At 38.6% G+C, this 18,328-nt stretch overlaps 1 protein-coding gene across 5 annotated transcripts in view; it reads right to left on the reverse strand.

The window, feature by feature from the left end:
• The window catches only part of Mid1 (midline 1), a 214,542-nt gene that overhangs the window by 18,329 nt on the left and 177,885 nt on the right, over positions 1–18,328 (reverse strand). For all 5 annotated transcript variants that reach the window (XM_052712989.1, XM_052713065.1, XM_052712777.1 and 2 more), the window contains 2 exons: positions 12,566–12,693; positions 7,556–7,699 (listed from right to left, as the gene is read on the reverse strand). In XM_052712989.1, coding sequence (XP_052568949.1) covers positions 7,556–7,699; positions 12,566–12,693 — 272 coding nt within the window. The remainder of the gene's footprint in view (positions 1–7,555; positions 7,700–12,565; positions 12,694–18,328) is intronic.

Consider the following 18,328-nt stretch of genomic DNA (forward strand, 5'->3'; position numbering starts at 1 on the left):
ATATCCCCAAATGCTATGGTGACAGGAGGATCTCCCTACTCTATATTCTCTTTGATCCTTTCTCATTATACCTTGTTTTAGAAAACAACTACAACAAACCCTGTATTTCTGGAGCCTGCTGCAGCCAAATATTAGCTTTTGAGCCAACCAAGGTAACGTCATTTTGAACTCTATGATCCAGTCCCCGAGAGACCTATAATTTACTAGAAGACATTGAATAATATTATTAAAATAGTAATAAAACAAAACAAACTTTTCTATCTTAGGATAGTCCACTCATATCCTTAGGTCTTTGTCAACAGCAGTCAGGCATAAATGCAAAACAATAACAGCATTCAGCAGATTCAAATGAGAATCTATCAATTTCACTGCTTTTGCACCGTTCCTGTTTAATTGCACATGTTACAAGGAAATGACTACTGAGGTCAAAGAGGGACAAGATAAAAATGCTTCGAAAAACTCTACAGTCACTGCACAAACCCGAAGCTGGGTTTAATGTAGTTGGGGATATTTTCAGCAACACCATAGAGCAGATGTCTGAAATCAGTACACACTGCAATTTGGCTTCCAACCACAAATATTAACAAAGATTTAATGTATCAAACCCTCCCCACAAAAAGCCAGGGTGTGAAACTGACTATCTTGATTATTTTGAAGAAGTCATCATTTTTTTTTCTTTGAATATTAGCGGAGTAAAATTTTTTTTAAATACAAAATCTTTTTTTTAAAATTTATTTTAATTTATTTTGCAATACAATTCAGTTCTACATATCAGCCACGGATTCCCTTGTTCTCCCCCCTCCCGTCCCCCTCACCTTCCCCCCAACCCCCCCCCCATTCCCATCTCCTCCAGGGCAAAGCCTTCCCCACAGACTGAGGTCAACCTGGTAGACTCAGTCCAGGTAGGTCTAGTCCCCTCCTCCCAGGCCGAGCCAAACAATCCTGCATAGGCCCCAGGTTTCAAACAGCCAACTCATGCAATGAGCACAAGATCTGGTCCCACTGCCTGGATGCCTCCCAAACAGATCAAGCCAATCAACTGTCTCACCCATTCGGAGGGCCTGATCCAGTGGGGACCCCTCAGCCATTGGTTCATAGTTCATGTGTTTCCATTCCTTTGGCTATTTGTCCCTGTGCTTTATCCAACCTTGGTCTCAACAATTCTCGCTCATATAAACCCTCCTCATTCTCGCTAATTGGACTCCCAGAGATCCACCCGGGGCCTAGTCATGGATCTCTGCATCCAGATCCCTCAGTAGTTGGATGAGGTTTCTAGCATAACAATGGAATACTACTCAGCAGAGAAAAACAATGACATCATGAGGTTTGCAGACAAATGGATGGATCTAGAAAAAATCATCCTGAGTGAGGTAACCCAGACTCAGAAAGACAAACATGGTATGTACTCACTCATAGCAGGATACTAGACATGAAACAAGGATGACTTGTCTGCTACTCACATCACCAGGGAGGCTACCTGGAAAACAGGACCCCAAGAAAGACACAGGGATCGCCCAATGACAGAGAAATGGAATGAGATCTACATGAACAGCCTGGACATGAGTGGGGGTAATGAAAGGCGAGGGTTGAGGGAAAGAGAGCTTGGGGGAGCGGGAGATCCCAGCTGGATCAACAACAGAGAGGGAGAACAAGGAATAGGAGACCATGGTAAATGAAGACCACATGAGAATAGGAAGAAGCAAAGTGCTAGAGAGGCCCACAGAAATCCACAAAGATACCCCCACAACAGACTGCTGGCAATGGTCGAGAGACAGCCCGAACTGACCTACTCTGGTGATGGGATGGCCAAACACCCTAATTGTTGTGCTAGCGGAGTAAAATTTTACTGGGTAGTTTTACAGTGAGCAAGCTACCTTCATAAACACTAACCAGTTTTTTTTGCTTCCCTTTATATTGCTAATATTGCCAGGATAATGATGGATAATTTATTGAAAATGCCAGAAAGCAACACTGAAAATTTTCTTTTGGGGCATTTATGTGGGAGTGCCTTGGGGTGCACCTCACATATGTTGCTAGTGTTGGTATTATACCAGCCTGTACCACCTAATTTCTTGCACATGGCACTATGCTACCCTGACACTACACTGTGCCTACTCTAGTGTGTAGGTTTGCTTCATCTGTTTATGAAACACTCACATGATGATCTTGACTGTAACTTCACTTTCTCCCAGACTTGTCTGGATACTCTGCTATTCATGACTGCAACTCAGGTAAAAATTTTAAAACAACAAATGAAACTAGAAGATCATTTGTTCATAATGAAGCCTAATTGAGCCTTTTAACTTTGTACAGTATTTTTCATTGACCATGAATCAGAAGCATTTCTTTCCCACTGTAGCATATTAAATGATCTTAATTACATTGGGGATTTGAGAGCCTTGCATGGCAACAGTCACTTTGCCGCAGGACATTGTGCGGTGTGGACATTGTTTGCAGAGGCTGTCTATGGATTCTCAACAACCTTTGTCTTTTCTAACAGTTTGGGCAGAAGTAAACCATTTTTATTTCTTCATTATTAAAATAATATATTCTTAATAAATTTCATGAATGAAATATATACATATAACTATTTCACATGATGTCCTCAAGAAATGTGACTTCTGCTTATTTTGCAAATGATGAGAAGAGCTTGCTGGCAAAAGGCCCCAATTTGAGACTTTAAAAGAACACATGAAAAGTAATTTTGGTAAACATTGTAAATTAAATATGTATCTATGTGCTAATAAGAAAGTTAGTAACATATGTAGTCATAATTCTATCAATAAAGTGACAAAATCAGTATCATTAATTTTGTATTTGGATGTGTACATTTATGAGAAATTTAATGAGATTAAATAAAGTTCAAAGATATTATCTAAGTCCCCCTCACTAAAGTCAGTTGAAAGTAATTAACTATGGTTTGTTCCAACAAATGAGGGAACCATGACCTAGAAACAATAAGAGATTGCCTAGTGGCTCAAGGAGCCCTGGGCAGGTTTTGAAACTGCTTTCCAGTTATCAGTAGAGTTTTACCAATAGATCTTGTCAATGAAAAATATTCCATCAAAGCATAGGAGGGATGGACAAACAGCATTCAAGGAGAGCCTTTCACATGGGGACTATGTAAGAAGCTATGATGGAGATAATCCTGCTAAATATAAAATGAGTAATTTTTCTCAGTCAAACAAAAATTGTTTCAGAGAAATACAACACTCTTCACATGGACCCAGAACTGCCCTTTCAGTTTTAAATAACTCCAAATGTTTTTTTTTCTACTTATAATATTCACTTATCAAGTTTTCACTTATATAATATATAATATTCACTTATCTACATATTCTTGCCATCTTTTGCATTCCATATTTGAGTCTGATAAAATCTTTAGCTTAGTTTACCCAATACACTAGTAATATGATACACTAATAACTTTGATATAATTATTTATAATATAGTCAGTAATAAAATATAATACAATAACAGCAATATAGTACAAAATAATTCCTTAAATGAAGACAAAAAGATATTTGCCATTTTTCTGTCTCGTGTTTTCTTTTCTGTACTATCGAACCTTCTACACTATATAGCACAGCTGTGTATGGGTTAATATATTATGGGTTCTGCATTAGTTAAGTTATACCTTAGATTTATTATGTAATATTATATAATCCTGTAGATACTTGTTTGCCTTGCTTTAAATTGGGTTTCTTACATTTTAGCTTATAGTACATATGTCCAAGATCAGTGAAATGTAAGTTCCTACTGCTACTAAAATGCATTTTAAACATCACCTATCACCTCTCTGAAGGGCAATTTAGCAATGTCAATCAAAATTAAAATGCAAATAATCTCTTTTTATCAATGATATCTCAAGAGATTATACTAGAAATTTCATTTTGCATGCACGAAATGGAAAATATGCAAGGATATTCACTGGGGTAACATTTGCAGACATTGGAAAGCAGCTAATGTTCGTCAATAGAAGATGGGGAAGATAAATCAGGCTTTGAAACAGGACACCTTACTGCTTCAGGAAGAAATGAGGCAATTATCTGTGCCAAAATGGAATGGTCTCTTATTACACTTACTTTTAAAAAAAGTAAATATCCACATATGGTATGATAATACACAGGAAGGTGGAAAAATTGGCATTTATTAATGCCATGCAGCAAGACCTATACAATTGGGAAGAAGAATAATTTCAGAAGAATTCACAGTCTTAGGATGAGTGCTGCTTAGACTTGTCTCAAAAGGCATTTTGAGCAAGTAAAAGACAGTGATGATGTTACAGGACTAAATCAGCTCAAGGACAAGGAGTCTTTTCAGCTGAGTGTCATTTAAAGATCTCGGTTAACCCTACACCTTAGTGAGTTCCCACGAAAGGCCTGCTGTTCTCTTTGCTTCTAGCCCATTCTGTCCCCTCTCCACTCTGTGAAGTGCTGGCACAATTAAGCTTCGGATTGTGCACCTGAACATGACCCTCCAACATAAAATTCTGTGGTCTAGTACTTGTCTCTGGGTTTAAGCGAGTGATGCCTGAGAACATGTGCTTTCTGAAGCTAGCTCCATGGTTATGCTTCTCCCTCTTCTTTTTCACTGCTTCCCTTTCCTCACGGAAATTTCCAGCCAGGCATCATCAAGTCAAATCTTCCAGTATGTTCTACTACTCTAACTGTTGGTTTTGCTTATTTATGATCCAGCTGTCTGCAGATAGACACAGTTATCTGCAAATACCCATAATATTCTGATCCTGCCCCTTGACGCCACCCTGTGTCCTGACGTAAAAGTCTCTTTTTAAGGAAAAACTCTGCCCATTTCTCTCTTCTGCTTCCTTCCCAGGAGGTGCGCACCCTCGAACCCCCTCTTCTCTCTCTCTCTCCTCTCTCCCTTCCACCCTCTCCCTCCCGCCTCTCTCTCTGTCACCCTCTTTCTGTCTCTCTCTGCCTCTTTATCTCTCTATTATAGCAAATTCTCCATGTGGATGCATCATCTGGGTTGTTTATCACTGGCCGTGGTCACCGCCATGCCCTGCATGGCATGCATCTGCCCAGCCTGCTTCATCTGCCAGCATGGTTTCCTGTATGCAAGGGATATCCTCTGGGCTCTCTGAGTAATATAATTCATGACAGTGACCACAACCTTTCAAGACTTAGTTTAACTGCAACTTCCCTCCAAGGCCTTTTTGTCACATCCACTTTTAACTTCTCTCTGTTCTCTACCTACAAAACGGGTTGCCAAAACCATTCTTGACATAACATTTCATGAATCACTCTTCCACTCATATATTCCACACTCCTGAAAAATTGCAAGAATTTTATGAATGCTTCCAAAGGCAAACCAATTAGGGGAAAGGAGAAAGAAGGAAGGAAGAAAAGAAGAAAGGAGGGAAGGAAGGAAGGAGGGGGGGCTAGAGAAGAAGAGGAAGGGGGGGAGGGAGAGAGAGATCTCTGAGAAAAATGTCTACAAGGGGGTTAATATGGATCATTTGCACTTTTGTCACTGAGAAGCTAGTGACTTTCTGTATTACTCTTACAATTAATCTTAAACCAAATGTTTATTTAAAGCACCATGTACTCAGAACAATATGTACTATGAAAAAAAAGTTGAGAGAGGAGGATTCTTATAAAAAGCACATTAAATTGATATTGATGTATTCAAAACATCTCTGTGGAAAAATGACTGTTATTGTATTCTACTTCGACGTGTTCTGTATTTTCATTGTTGTGCTGGCTAGTTTTCCTTCAAGCTAGAATCATTTCGAGGAGGGAACTTTGAGAAAATGTCCTGCTAGGTAGGCCCATTGGAAAGTCTGTAGAGAATTTTCTTGATTATTGACTGGTATAGGAGGGCCAAGGTCACTGTTCACAGTGCCACCCTTAGGCAGGTGGTCCTGAGTGTTATAAAAAAGCAGGATAAACAAGTTATGAAGAGCAAGCTTGTAAGAAGTGTTCCTCCATGGACTCTGCATCAGTTACTGCCTTGACTTCCTGCCATGACTTCCCTGGATGGTGAACCATAAGCTGTGAAATGAAATAAACCCTTTCCTCCACAAGTTGCTTCTGGTCATGGTGCTTCATCATAGCAATAGAAACTAAGCAAATCACCAAAGACGGTTCAAATTTGTTGCCCTGGAAAGTGATTTCTTCTAGCCCTTTACCAATTCTTTAATTTATTTTAAATAGCTCTGTTCTATGGGTAGCTATTGCTGTTTGAGCTGGTCATAACATTCACAATGCCAACTGTCAAGTAAGCATGCGTGACAGAGGAGCACCTCTGCATTTCAGGTAAGCCTGGTTCTTCCTAGGAGGTGCTGGTTTCTAAGATTTGAAGTCGCAGTCCTAAACTACCTCTGAATGGCACCGGGTACTTAGTATTCTTTAGCTGTTCATTTTACTAAATTCTTATCTTTTTTCTGAAAACTGAAACATTTAGTAAAGTTTATAAAATTAAATGCATGATAAAGTGATCAAAGCATGTTAACTACCACCCAGAAATTGCTGTTCATCCTATGAACATATATACAATATACATGTACCCTGGATCTGAGACCTGAGCCCCTGAAAGAAACACTTTAGCCCTGAACCTAGAACCTAAGAAACACGTCCGGCCCTAAAATTAGGGCCAAAAGGCTAAAAAGGGCCAGTGAAAGAAACACAGTTTGGCCCTGAAATCAGAGCCAACTCTGCCCCTGACCAACGAAACTAACCAATCCCTGGAGAAACTCCACCTATAAGAAGCCCTATATAAACCCCTCTGCCTGTTCAGTTGTTGACTGTCATATGCCATATATATTATATATATATATATAATATACGTACGTGTGCAGGGAGCAGGATGTGTGTACTCATAGCTGCATGTGTATGTGGACTCCATGGTCAACACTGAGTGTCTTTCTTTATCCAACTCCATTTTGTTTTTTTTGACCCAGGGTCCCCACTGAACCTATGACTTGATGATTAGGTTATCCTGGCTGGCCATTGAACTCCTAGCATTTTCTTGTCTCTATCCTTCCCCAACACTGGGATTACAGGTAAATGTCACCATGCCTAGCTATTTTCCATGTGTACTAGAGTTCTAAACTCTGTTCCTCATGTTTGTAAGACTAATACTTTTTTTTTTTACTGACAGCTGTATCCCTAGTTCCCTCACATATTTCGTCCCAGTGACAGTTTCTATATTTCATTCAAGATATAATCAACATCCTGATTAATATTTATATTTTTAACCTCTAAGAATGAATCTTTAAGCAAAAAATATTTTGATTTTTAAGTTTGGAATTGATGAATGGATTTACTTTGTATATATTGTTACCAGTTGCTTTCATTAAACAACATATTCATGAGCTTCATCCATGTAGTTTTCCAACTTCATTGATATTTGACCATTTTCACTACTGCAATACAAGTGAGCATTATCCCTTCCTTAGACAGGAAAAAGAAACCAATAAATATTGTAATTTTTTCCGTTCTTTATCTACCTTTGGTGTTTATATTCCTTCACCCAGTTTACCTGAAAACAGTCATCAAACTGAGAAGTAAATAGGCCCTGTGATACTCACTAACAACATTGGCTTGTCCAGTGAATATGGTGTACTGGAGTTCATAGGAGACCACACTGAACTCATCATCCGAAGTCCAGTGAACAGTGATGGTGTCATAGGAAGCCGTGCAGAGCTCTTCTCTAATTGTGGGAGGGTTGGGAGCTGTGGGCATCAAGAATGCATATCAGTGGAGCAGCAGACATTATAGGGATCCCATTCTGGAGATACATAACTGTTAAAGCAAGCTTTCCTAAGTAGGTCTACCAGGACTGCTATCCTAGAGATGGAGATTTCAGTTCCAAAGTGTTTAGTTGTCTACTTAGGGAATTTGTTTGTTAGTTGTTTGTAAGCAGTGTGGCTAGAGTCCACCAGAGAGTAAGACTTTATCTCAGTTTATCATTAGAATATATTTAGGAGACTAAGCAAACAATAACTTGTTGTATGTAAAGAGAAACACATTAAAGAAAAAGTAACCAAGACAAACTTTCATAAGTTCATTCACTTTGGGGGTGGGGTTGGAAAATTTTACCGTAAATGACTAGGTGATAATTTTAGGTATTGTAGGCCAGACTGTTGCTCTTGCAACTACTTAACCTTGTCATTGTGTCATGACAGCAGATGTAGATAATTTGTATGTAAATGAGTATGGCCACATTCTAGTAAAACTTTATTTACAAAATAGCCACAGGAACAGATTTGACCTGAAACCCACTTTGCCAGCCTCTTATCTACATGACACCAGACATTTGAAAAATATCATTTGTTACCCCATAGCAAATCAACTAAATAACTGAATGTTTTCTTTTATTAGATATTTGATATCTTGCTAAAATTATTGGTGCATTTCTATTTTCTTTTCATTTTTCAATTTATAGGTGATATGCTTAATTAAAAATATCAAAACTAACAAGAAGTCCTCTTAGAAATGCATTTTTGTTTACAAAGAAAATCATGAATGTTTGTATTTCATTGCCTTTATCACTACAGAAGCCCTTGGTTTTATTTGTTCAACACAGTCAACAGCCAAGAAGTTTAAATACTATTAAAAATGATTTCTAAATAACTTGCATTGAATTAAATCCAATAAGTAACATAATAAGTAGAATAAATAAGAGAATACAAGGCTACGAGTGTTTTGTGTTGGCAATAACATTATAAAGCAGAGGTCGGCAAACTATAGCTATTTTATTTTATGCATGTAGGTATTTTGCCTGCATGTATGTCCATTCATCATGTGTGTGCAGTGCTTGTGAAGGCCAGAAGAGGGCATAAGATCCCCTGGGACTGGAGTTACAGACAATTTTGAGCCACCATGTGGGTGCTGGGAATCAAACCTTGGCTCTGAGGAAGAACAGTCAGTTGTTGTTAACCACAGAGCCACCTCTCCAGCCCACAACAGCTATTTTTGTAAATAAAGTTTTATTGGAATACAGCCACGACTCACTCAGGTATTGTCTGTCTATGACTGTTTTCACACAACAGCAAAGCTGAGTAGTTACAACCATATGGCCTGCAAAGCCTAAGACATCTGCCATCTGGCCATTTTCAGTCAAAGTTTACCAGTCTGTGGTTTAGAGAATTGAACCACAGCTTTTCTTTATATTCTTCTGTATACTGCAGCTGAACTTCAAAGAGAGAAGCATGTTTGCATTCTATGGATTTAGAACAACTTTTACTTACACCATCGCATAGGTCTTTTCTGTTCTAGATTAGTTTCTGATTAGAATTGGTGAATTGTAAAGAAACCTAAAATGATGGGGAGTGTTTATATAAATAGTAAATTAAAAACTCTGCTTTGATTCTCTTCACTTTGCCACCTGAAAAGACATTTAGGACAAGTCATGAAAAGCTCTGCCTGTTAAGTTATTGAATTGCACAAAGACTCTCCATTAAGAAAAAGGGGCTCAGTGGGATCTGATGGCATGCATTTGTCATCTCAATACTTCGAAGGCAGGGGCAGGGAGAATGTGAGTATGAGGATAGCCTGGCTTATATAGTAGATCCCATCTCAAAATTAGGTCCACAAATGAAAAACAAGGAAATAAGAATGAAATAAATAAGCATTCATCATAACCCTTCAAGCATTTTTCTGGAAATGTGTGCTTGAACATCTGTCTTCTGAAGAGCCCACATGTGAAATTTAGATTTGTGTGGTGTGACTTAGAAATGCATGAATTAGTGACACCAATCAGGAGATGCATTCCATACATAAAACAAAAAAAAAGTGCTTGTTTTTGTCTGTGTGGTCATTATTGCTGTGGTATCATCCCTGCACAAACCAGTGAAAAACAACTTAGTCTTTCGTAACTTAAATAGTTAATTGAATTCTTTCTCTATCAGCTATTGTGGAAAGAAAAGAGATTTTGCTGTCCATATGGTAATATGTGATTAAAAAGACAGAAAATGTAAGTTCAAAATAGGCAAATGGCTGTGAGACACATGGCAGTAGCTGCAATCAGGAAGGAAATGTCACCTCTATGGGTTATTAACTTGACATACTACTTAGAGGCAAGTCATAGGGAAAAAAAAATCTTGTTTGCACAGCCAGGCAGGCTAACCCTGTTTTGACTGTAAACCCAATGGGTTTGTCCTGCAAAGTCAATTCCTAATTTTCTGTAAATGAAAACTGCAACATGCTGCCAATTTCAATACCCACACAATCAGTACCAGAAGTGCTATTTTCTTGCCTTCATCACAAACACTATACAAGGAATGGTGGGCTAATACACCACAAACACTTCATTTCCTGCTTATAAATATCAGATAAACTATTTGGACTTGGTAGTATCAGCCAAGCATTGTATGTTATGGCCAGGATTGATGTTATGTCTAGAAATGGACTTTGAGGTTGACGGCTCAAAAAGCAAATTCTCAGGTACCCGATATGGCCTTTAGTTTGGCATAAACAGCCGTTGTTACAATTTCATGCAGACCACTTTCACAGTTTCCTTTTTAGTCAATGAGTTCATGTTCCTACAGAAATTTAAATGGACATCTATTTTGAATATACTAGGTAATTGTTGGAAAATGAAGACACGTTCTTGTTGATGAGACAAGGACAGCAAAATGATTGTACAGCAAGACCATGTTCCTGGGCAAATATTTAATTTTCTGGTTTCCTCTGGCCTTGGAAATGAGACTGTGACATGGATCTGGTCCAAGAGACCTAAGTGAAAATTTGCTAGGTAGGTCTTTTGAGCAAGAGTTTTGGTTTTATGATAAACAAGGCCATAATTGGCTGGCCAAGTTTTTTTCAACATTATTCCCTCTTTTCTTGTGTACTTTTAGATAAAACTTCAGCGTGATAGTTGTAGATAGAGTATTCATGTTGTGAAAAGACAATACATGAAGATGTCAGGGCAGGAAAAGAGAAAAATGTAGATAGTGATACAGTAGCTATGGGCACCACGTAGCTGTTTAACTTCTAATTACATTCAGCTCAATTAAAACAATCACATCTCACTATGCACATTTCAAGTTTTTAATAACTCATATGTTGGCCATCTTGGACACAGAACATTTTTTATCACCATAGAAAGTTCTACTAGATGGTAATAGTTTAGACAAATCTCAAAATCAAAAGCTAAAGAAAGAAGGCATCGTATCCATAAGCATTTGAAACCAAGTTTGGTTCCTAAGTGTAAATGCTTTGTGAATCAAATTCTTTCTTCTTTAGTAGGAGTCATATATTTGAAAGAGAGAATTGTACAAGACAAGGAGACGTTTTGTGGGACATCTCAATCTGCTTGCAAAAGCAGAATAAATGCGAAAAGGGGCAGTTGGGGTTCTAACAAGAAAAGAAAATTGAGGACTGGATAACTCCCTGCTTTCCATCCACACACTATAAAAACAAATGCTACACAATGTTCCCTCTCTTCACCTCCGCCCTCCCCAACCACTCTCCCACAAACATGCCCATACTGGCTGGGAGTTGAGAAACTGACACCATGCTCAGTGAGGGATGTGGTTTCTGGAAGGTTCTATGTCCTAAGTACAGGGCACATCTGGCTTCACTGCATACATGGTGTTTTCCTGAAGTCGCGGGTCCTGGTGCCTTTGGCTAACACTACTAACTTTGTCTAAATGGTCCCCATTCTTTCTACCAACCAGTGAGCCTAGTTTCTGCTGCAAAGGCTAACACCAAAGGAAAGATTAAGATTTACTACTAGGAATATGAGTAGCCACAATTTTTCTTTTCTTCCTGTTTCTTTTCCTCATTGTTTTCTAAGCCAGAAAGGAAGGGAGGATGGAAGAAAGAGAAAGAGGGAGAGAGAGAGGGAGGGGAAGAAGGAAGGAGAGAAGGAGGGAAAGAGGAAGAGTGGGAAAGAGGAAGGGAGAGGAAAGCCAAGTAGAAAGTATAGGGTTGAAACATGGCATCTGGAATTGCAATGTGATTTCTGTGACATTTTCCAGAGCAACATGAAATTCAGGTTTTTACTAGAAAGTGCAGAGAGCTTCGCTGTTCATACAGAACTGAGCCAGATCCTAACTTTACTCACACCCTTCCTATGTGACCTTCAGCATGATGGCTAAATTTTGCCATTTCTAAAATGAGGACTGCAATGCTTTTCCTAAATTTGATACTGTAACAACTAAGGTAAGATCACAAATACAAAGAGCAAGAGCGGTATAGATGGCTAGTTATTTAAGTTGCCTTTGTTTTCCCACCGTGAGAGTCAGATGCCACTTAAACATGGTGACAAATACCCATGAAAACTTCCAAATCTTTTTGCTGGCTAGCAGTGCTATTACTTTGACCATCTCCACATTGAGAATGAGGAAATGGTGATAAGGACACATTTAGCAATCAGTATTCTCTTTATTTTCTTGCCCCAATGTATCCTTAGTCTGTGTTATTTGAATTAAAAACATAAAGTGTACATGAATCATTTATAGGACTATTAGGTAGCATTTCAAAGCCTGAAGCACACATGTGGTTTTTAGAGAATAATTGATCCAGTGGAAAAGTGCTTGTGTCACTGAATGTACACTATATTAGACAGAACACAAAAGACAGTAAGACAATACCTGTAAGGTAATCCAGACATTCTAGTAGTTTCTTCTCCCGAGAAAAATCTAAGGCAAAAGTGTCAAATGTGTCATTGAGGTTGATTTCAGGAATTAGGACCTGGGAGGATGCAGTTGCCATGGAGACTCTGTAATTTAAACAAAACAATGTTTTAAGGAATGTCAAGGTGGCTTTTATCATCACTATGAATAAATGAGAAAAAAAATAAAAGGAAAAGAAATATCAGGTCTTTAAAAAGTACCATCTCTGAATGGCATAGTGCACTAACACAAAGCAAACTCAGAGAAAAAGCAAAGGAACTGGGAGAAATAGCACAGTGCCCCCCTTCCTTTATACTATCGGAAAAATTCCCCATGGAGGCAAAAGAATATTCATATTTCATGTTGCTGTGTGTTTAACAGCCTGGCCCAGTCACATCCAACCCCAGCAAGAAGCACATAGCTCCAGGCATTTCTTCACACATCTGTCTGGGAAACTGTTTGTTCCTTTCAGACTCGCCCCTGCTCCACTTCAAAGGGGAGTCTCCAAAATTTCAAACTGCATAAAAGGCAAAGTGAAGATTAAAAAAGAATGTTTCCAGATATTGGATTAGTTTAATCAATTACTAGCCTCTCTAAAATAAACATTAAAAAGGGGGTTTTGTCTGGTTCTTTTTCATTCTCCTTCTATTCACTTTTTTTTTGCACCATATTCCCAGCAGATGCCATGGAAAATATTCATAAGTTTTTTCACAAATTTCCCCAGCAGGCACACAATTTCTTCTCCACACTCAGGTTTTCTGGTGAGAGCTCTCATGTATAAACTATAAGGCAAGGTATATGTGTCTATTTCTTATGTGATCTTGAGTTGATCTGGAAAGTTCAGTTACAAACAGCAGAACATTCTAGTGGATTCCAAATGCAAGTAATTATCTTAAAACCAAGAAAACCATGGCTTGAAGAACTCGACTTCTGAGCATAGAAAACAATGCTAGACTTTAATCTTGATGTGTTTCAAGTTTTTTGTTAAGTTCCATAAACATTAGGACATTAATTTTTTAATTTTTGCAAAAAACATTGAAATGATTAGCTATAAGTCTAGTTACTTATTTTCTTGTTAAAAGCATTGCTGCTCATTTGCACAAGATCTCAGGGCTAGATGGTAATTAACAGTCAAGAGGACTTTTAGGTGTGTACTCTTTCATTTCATTATTGATACTTACAACAGGTAATGTAGCTGGGTGGATACAGGGAGGGATGATAATTAAACTGTACCTTTAACCAATATTCACCAAATATGTATGAAGCCCTTAAAGTGTGCCTTATACCAAAGAGCCCAAAATATTTGCATCAATGCAGAAAACTTCAAAGGAATGCTCTAGTACAATTTGCATGCCTCAAAAATATTTCAAAATAAAAAAAACTCAGTGAATTCTACCTTATAATCTCCAACTGAGAAAACTGGGCCAAGCTAGTAGGAAACAAGTATCAAACTTACAATAGCCTTTCTCTTAGGCTCTCTTGCAACCCAGATCTTGTGTCAATTGATGAGACTGCTCTGAATACAGATAATCTGGCTTTTTCGTTTCCCCTCTTGGAGGCAGGAGCCTCTTTGTTCTGGCACATCCAAAACAGATGGTGTTCTCAAAATTTGTCCTGTTTCAGGGGTCAACATCCAATAAAATAAAATGTGTTTTTGTCAAATGACATAGTAAATGCTCCCACCATTTTGACAGTGGGAACTTGGAGTGGGAAGCAGAAGGAAGATAGTGCCTAGCCTGGGAGGCAAAGACTGACAGAAGAAATCTTGGGAGATTAGTCCAGCTTTTAACACCTACAGTCTTTCTTCCCTTGGTGGAAGGAAAGATACTTATCTTTGGCTACAATTTCAAGTCATCAACTGGAGTGACAGGTAAAGGGAAACCTGCCAAACTCAACATTTTAGGGCATGTTTTTCTCCCCCAAATCCTTGTTGCCCATCTTCTGGTCTTTTATGCTGCCAATATTCAATGGGGCTGTTATTGCTATGCTTCTTCTTACTTCCTTGCTTTACAGTCATGCCCCTCCCTGCCCCACTCTGTGTAGAGAGATTGTCTATTACTCATTACTCCTACATATGTCTTTCTACCTTGGTATCTCTAATCTGCAGAACACTCAGTTGTTAGTCACACAGGGTCAGTATTCCAGAAGGTGGATATGTCCAGAGAGACACTGTTCACCGGTCTTTGCCAAACACCATACACCACCATGATCAAAAACAGCAAAGTACCACAGAAACAAAATGTGTTCCACTTTGGTCAGCTCAAGATTTCCCAAAAACATTTGGCCCTGGAAACGCAGTGTTGTTATAACATCTATTAACTTATCAACACCCTACAGATAGCATTTCAAAACCCACACACGGGATATGTTCTGACTCTTAGGACTAAGTAACGTTTTGCCAGAGTTTCCAACTGGAATTCTTGTCTTTCTGGTTTTAGAAAAGCCTGGCATATCCTTAAACTGTCTGTGATGGTAAGGAATAAAGGGATCACCTCACAGTAGAGAAACTTCTAGGTGATCTGAAAATACATTCTGTTCTGAAGGAATTATCCACTTGATAAAGACAATTTGCTGCTGAAAGTAATTTTAGATTCCTTGAAAAAAGTGCATGAAGTTTCTTATGCCTGGATTTAGTGAATACTTTTGCTCATTTAACATACTGCTCCAAAGGTCACTATGTAACCACACCAGTGGCAGCTTGAGAACAGTGTGGTACACATCATGTATGGAGCTATGCAGGGAACAGGAAAGGAGGGAATTTGTTGCCTGTTAACCTTTGTGGCAAGAGCTGGACTGTTTTTATTTTTGTATTCATATTATGCATAACAACTCTATTTTGTATGAATAACTACAAATAATTACATTGTGTATAGATTAAGTAATTCATCCATGTCAGACAGTTTTCACTATGCTGAGGCTCCCATTGTGAAAACAGGATGGCTAGATTCCTGCATATTTGAAGCAAATAAGGAAAACTGGACTCAGAAATGTTAATGAGAACCCTGATTCTATCCATAATAACCAAGGAATTAGGACAGAGCCAAACAGTTGATTCCAAAAGAGATGTATCTCCCACAATGTAAAGCTTAGGACTTAGGACTCTCACTGCACTGTGGATTTATTTAAATGCCTCTTAGTTGAAAAAAAGTTTGTGCAGTTTTAATTCACCAGGTTATTTTGTGAATGGTTTTATCGACACATTCTCACTTTGGGAATGCCTGCAGGATTGAAAGTATGTTCTGGGTCCTACACTGTGAATAAAAGTGTTGTAAAATATTTAAGTGTCAAAACCCAAGGCAGACAGATGGACTAGAAGAAAGACCCCAGAAGTTATACTGTATGAATTTGAAATGAGAGGTTGCAGAATAGAAGCAGGTAGCCAGTACAATGGAAAAGGCAAACAGGAGAGGTCAATTGAAACACTGAAGGATTAGAACATCCATTCAGGTAGCATTTACAGTGTCTGTGATGGAGTTTTCAGCATTGTTAACATTATATGCATAGCTACCATGAGCATGTTTCCCAAGTGGAAATTGTTCCCTCATAGTGGTCTCAGAAATAAAACTGACATAGGTAAGGATTCTTTTAGAACATCTAGGTGATTGATATAAAAAAATCACTCATCTCCATGGGTGTAAACACCTGTATTCCAGTGACTTCAAGGAGAATCAGGCTGGGTTTGATCCAATCAATCTGTGCTGGACAAATGACATCTCAGAGCAAAGTGGCAGTGCTAGGATTTGAATCTTGATCTCCCATCAACTTGTTCCTGCCCAGTCCCCTTCTGCTATATCCCACCCAGATAATAGAAAGAGAAAAAAGTGATGACTTAACCAAGGAGATGGGCAAGTAAGAGATGAGACAGTAGAAAGTGAAGGACAAATGTCGGCCAGTGAATAGTTACAGTACAAGTTTTCTGTATTCCTACGTGATAAGAGCAAGTTCTTTATGGAAACAGACACAAGTCACCCTTCCTTTCCTGATGGTATGCTCATAGTACAAGATGAGATAATGGGACAAGATCTGCTCACCAGATCAAAGGAGGACCAGTGTGCACATGTGTACACAGTCAAGTGCTTGTGCTGTCCTTCAAATACAAGTCTTTTCCTGTTCTAACTGGTAACTGGCCACTTTCTCTGCCAGTTAGCTGAAAATTTACTCAGGCCTCATTCAGTTGAACTTGTAAGGATTGCTGTGGAATGCCATTTACTGTTGCTGTTTCATCTAGATATGCCCCAATTCATTAACAGAGAAATGGATTCTCAGACCCCATTGGGGATCTCCGAACCATGTGTTAACCATCTTTAGAGTAAGCATATTGAGTGCAATGGAAAGCAGTGATGTTTAAGCTTTTTAATTTTTTTATTTTGTGAGAATAAATAATAGAAATTGGACTTGGTTTCGATGAGAAGTGCAAAGAATTAAACACCTAAAATCTAGGAAACCACAAGGAAAGAAATAGCCTTTGTTGTAATCGGGAGGAGAGTGTGTTAAGGGTAGCCGTTATTCATGTCTTTTATGGGTGATAAATAGCTAATCAGCTGCAAAAGGAATTTTTCCCAAATATAAGAAGAAAACAGTGAAACTGGCTGACCAGTAGGAGACCAGGGTTATGAAAATACTGTGTACTCTTAGAGAATGGTGAAAATGGTTTCCGACCCAAGCAAGCACCTGTGTTAGTTTTCTTTCTCCATCTTTGAAGAAATTTAAGTCTCAAGATGGTAAGCATGTTTCCCCCACTAAAGCCATGGGCTGGTAAGGGAACACCTGCAGATTATTTTGTGAATGGTTTCCTTGGCACACAGCCACACCCACTTGTTCTCTATAGCTAATGTGGAGCTACCCAGGCAGCAGTGAGTAGTAGCTGTGACAGATCCCTTATAGCCTACAAAGCTGAAAAATAGTTTACTTTCTGGAACAGTGTGGCGGTCTCTACTCTAGAATAGAGGCCAGTACGAATGAGTTCTCTGGGGTTTTTTAATAATCCAATTCTGATATGGTTTTGCACAAAGGGCAGTTGAAAATTGGAATAAATGAAAAGTCAGGGTATTTTGGTGGTGTCTAGAGATGACATTTATCCAGGCCAGCCTCATGCTTCTCTTTGGATCCATTGGATTTACTACATGGGTCTATGTCCAGGGAGATGAGTAATTTTTGTACTAAATAAATGAATATACCAAGAGAAGACTCATCTTTGCTCAACTTACTACTGAGCTGACTACATGAGGAACATCATTTCCCGTTTTCCTCCCCGCTATTAGAGGGGATTTTAAAAGAAGGCAGTGGGAGGTGGCCTGTTTGACCTTTCTCTCCCATGTGAATCAGCCTTGGCCTTTTCAGGTGATGTCAACCTTCTCGGTCAAATAAAAAACAAGACAAACAGAGAACAACACCTGTGCAGTTATTTTCTTTAGATAAATGGACCATGCAATGGAAGATAAGTTTCCCTTTTATGTTTTTTTTTTTTTGCCTGCAATTCCATTCTTTGTTCCCAAGGCTATGATAAGATCAAGTTGGAGAATCACAACAAATGCTCTCCACACACCAAATGGTTGGTTTTATTTTAACTGGTGAATCGCTGATAGGAAGACCTTGAACTCTAGGCAGTTATAGAAAGGGTTTTGTTATGTCAAAGGGAAGTATCCTTAACTGGAGCAAAACAGCAACAGCTTCTATTCTGTCTGGTATTCAACCTTGAAAATAAGGGGAAAATGTTAGTTGAGAGCAAGGCCAAGCAGTCAC

This window comes from Peromyscus californicus, unplaced genomic scaffold (genome assembly GCF_007827085.1).
Source record: "Peromyscus californicus insignis strain IS unplaced genomic scaffold, ASM782708v3 Scaffold_10__1_contigs__length_136768540, whole genome shotgun sequence".
Lineage (NCBI taxonomy): Eukaryota > Metazoa > Chordata > Mammalia > Rodentia > Cricetidae > Peromyscus > Peromyscus californicus.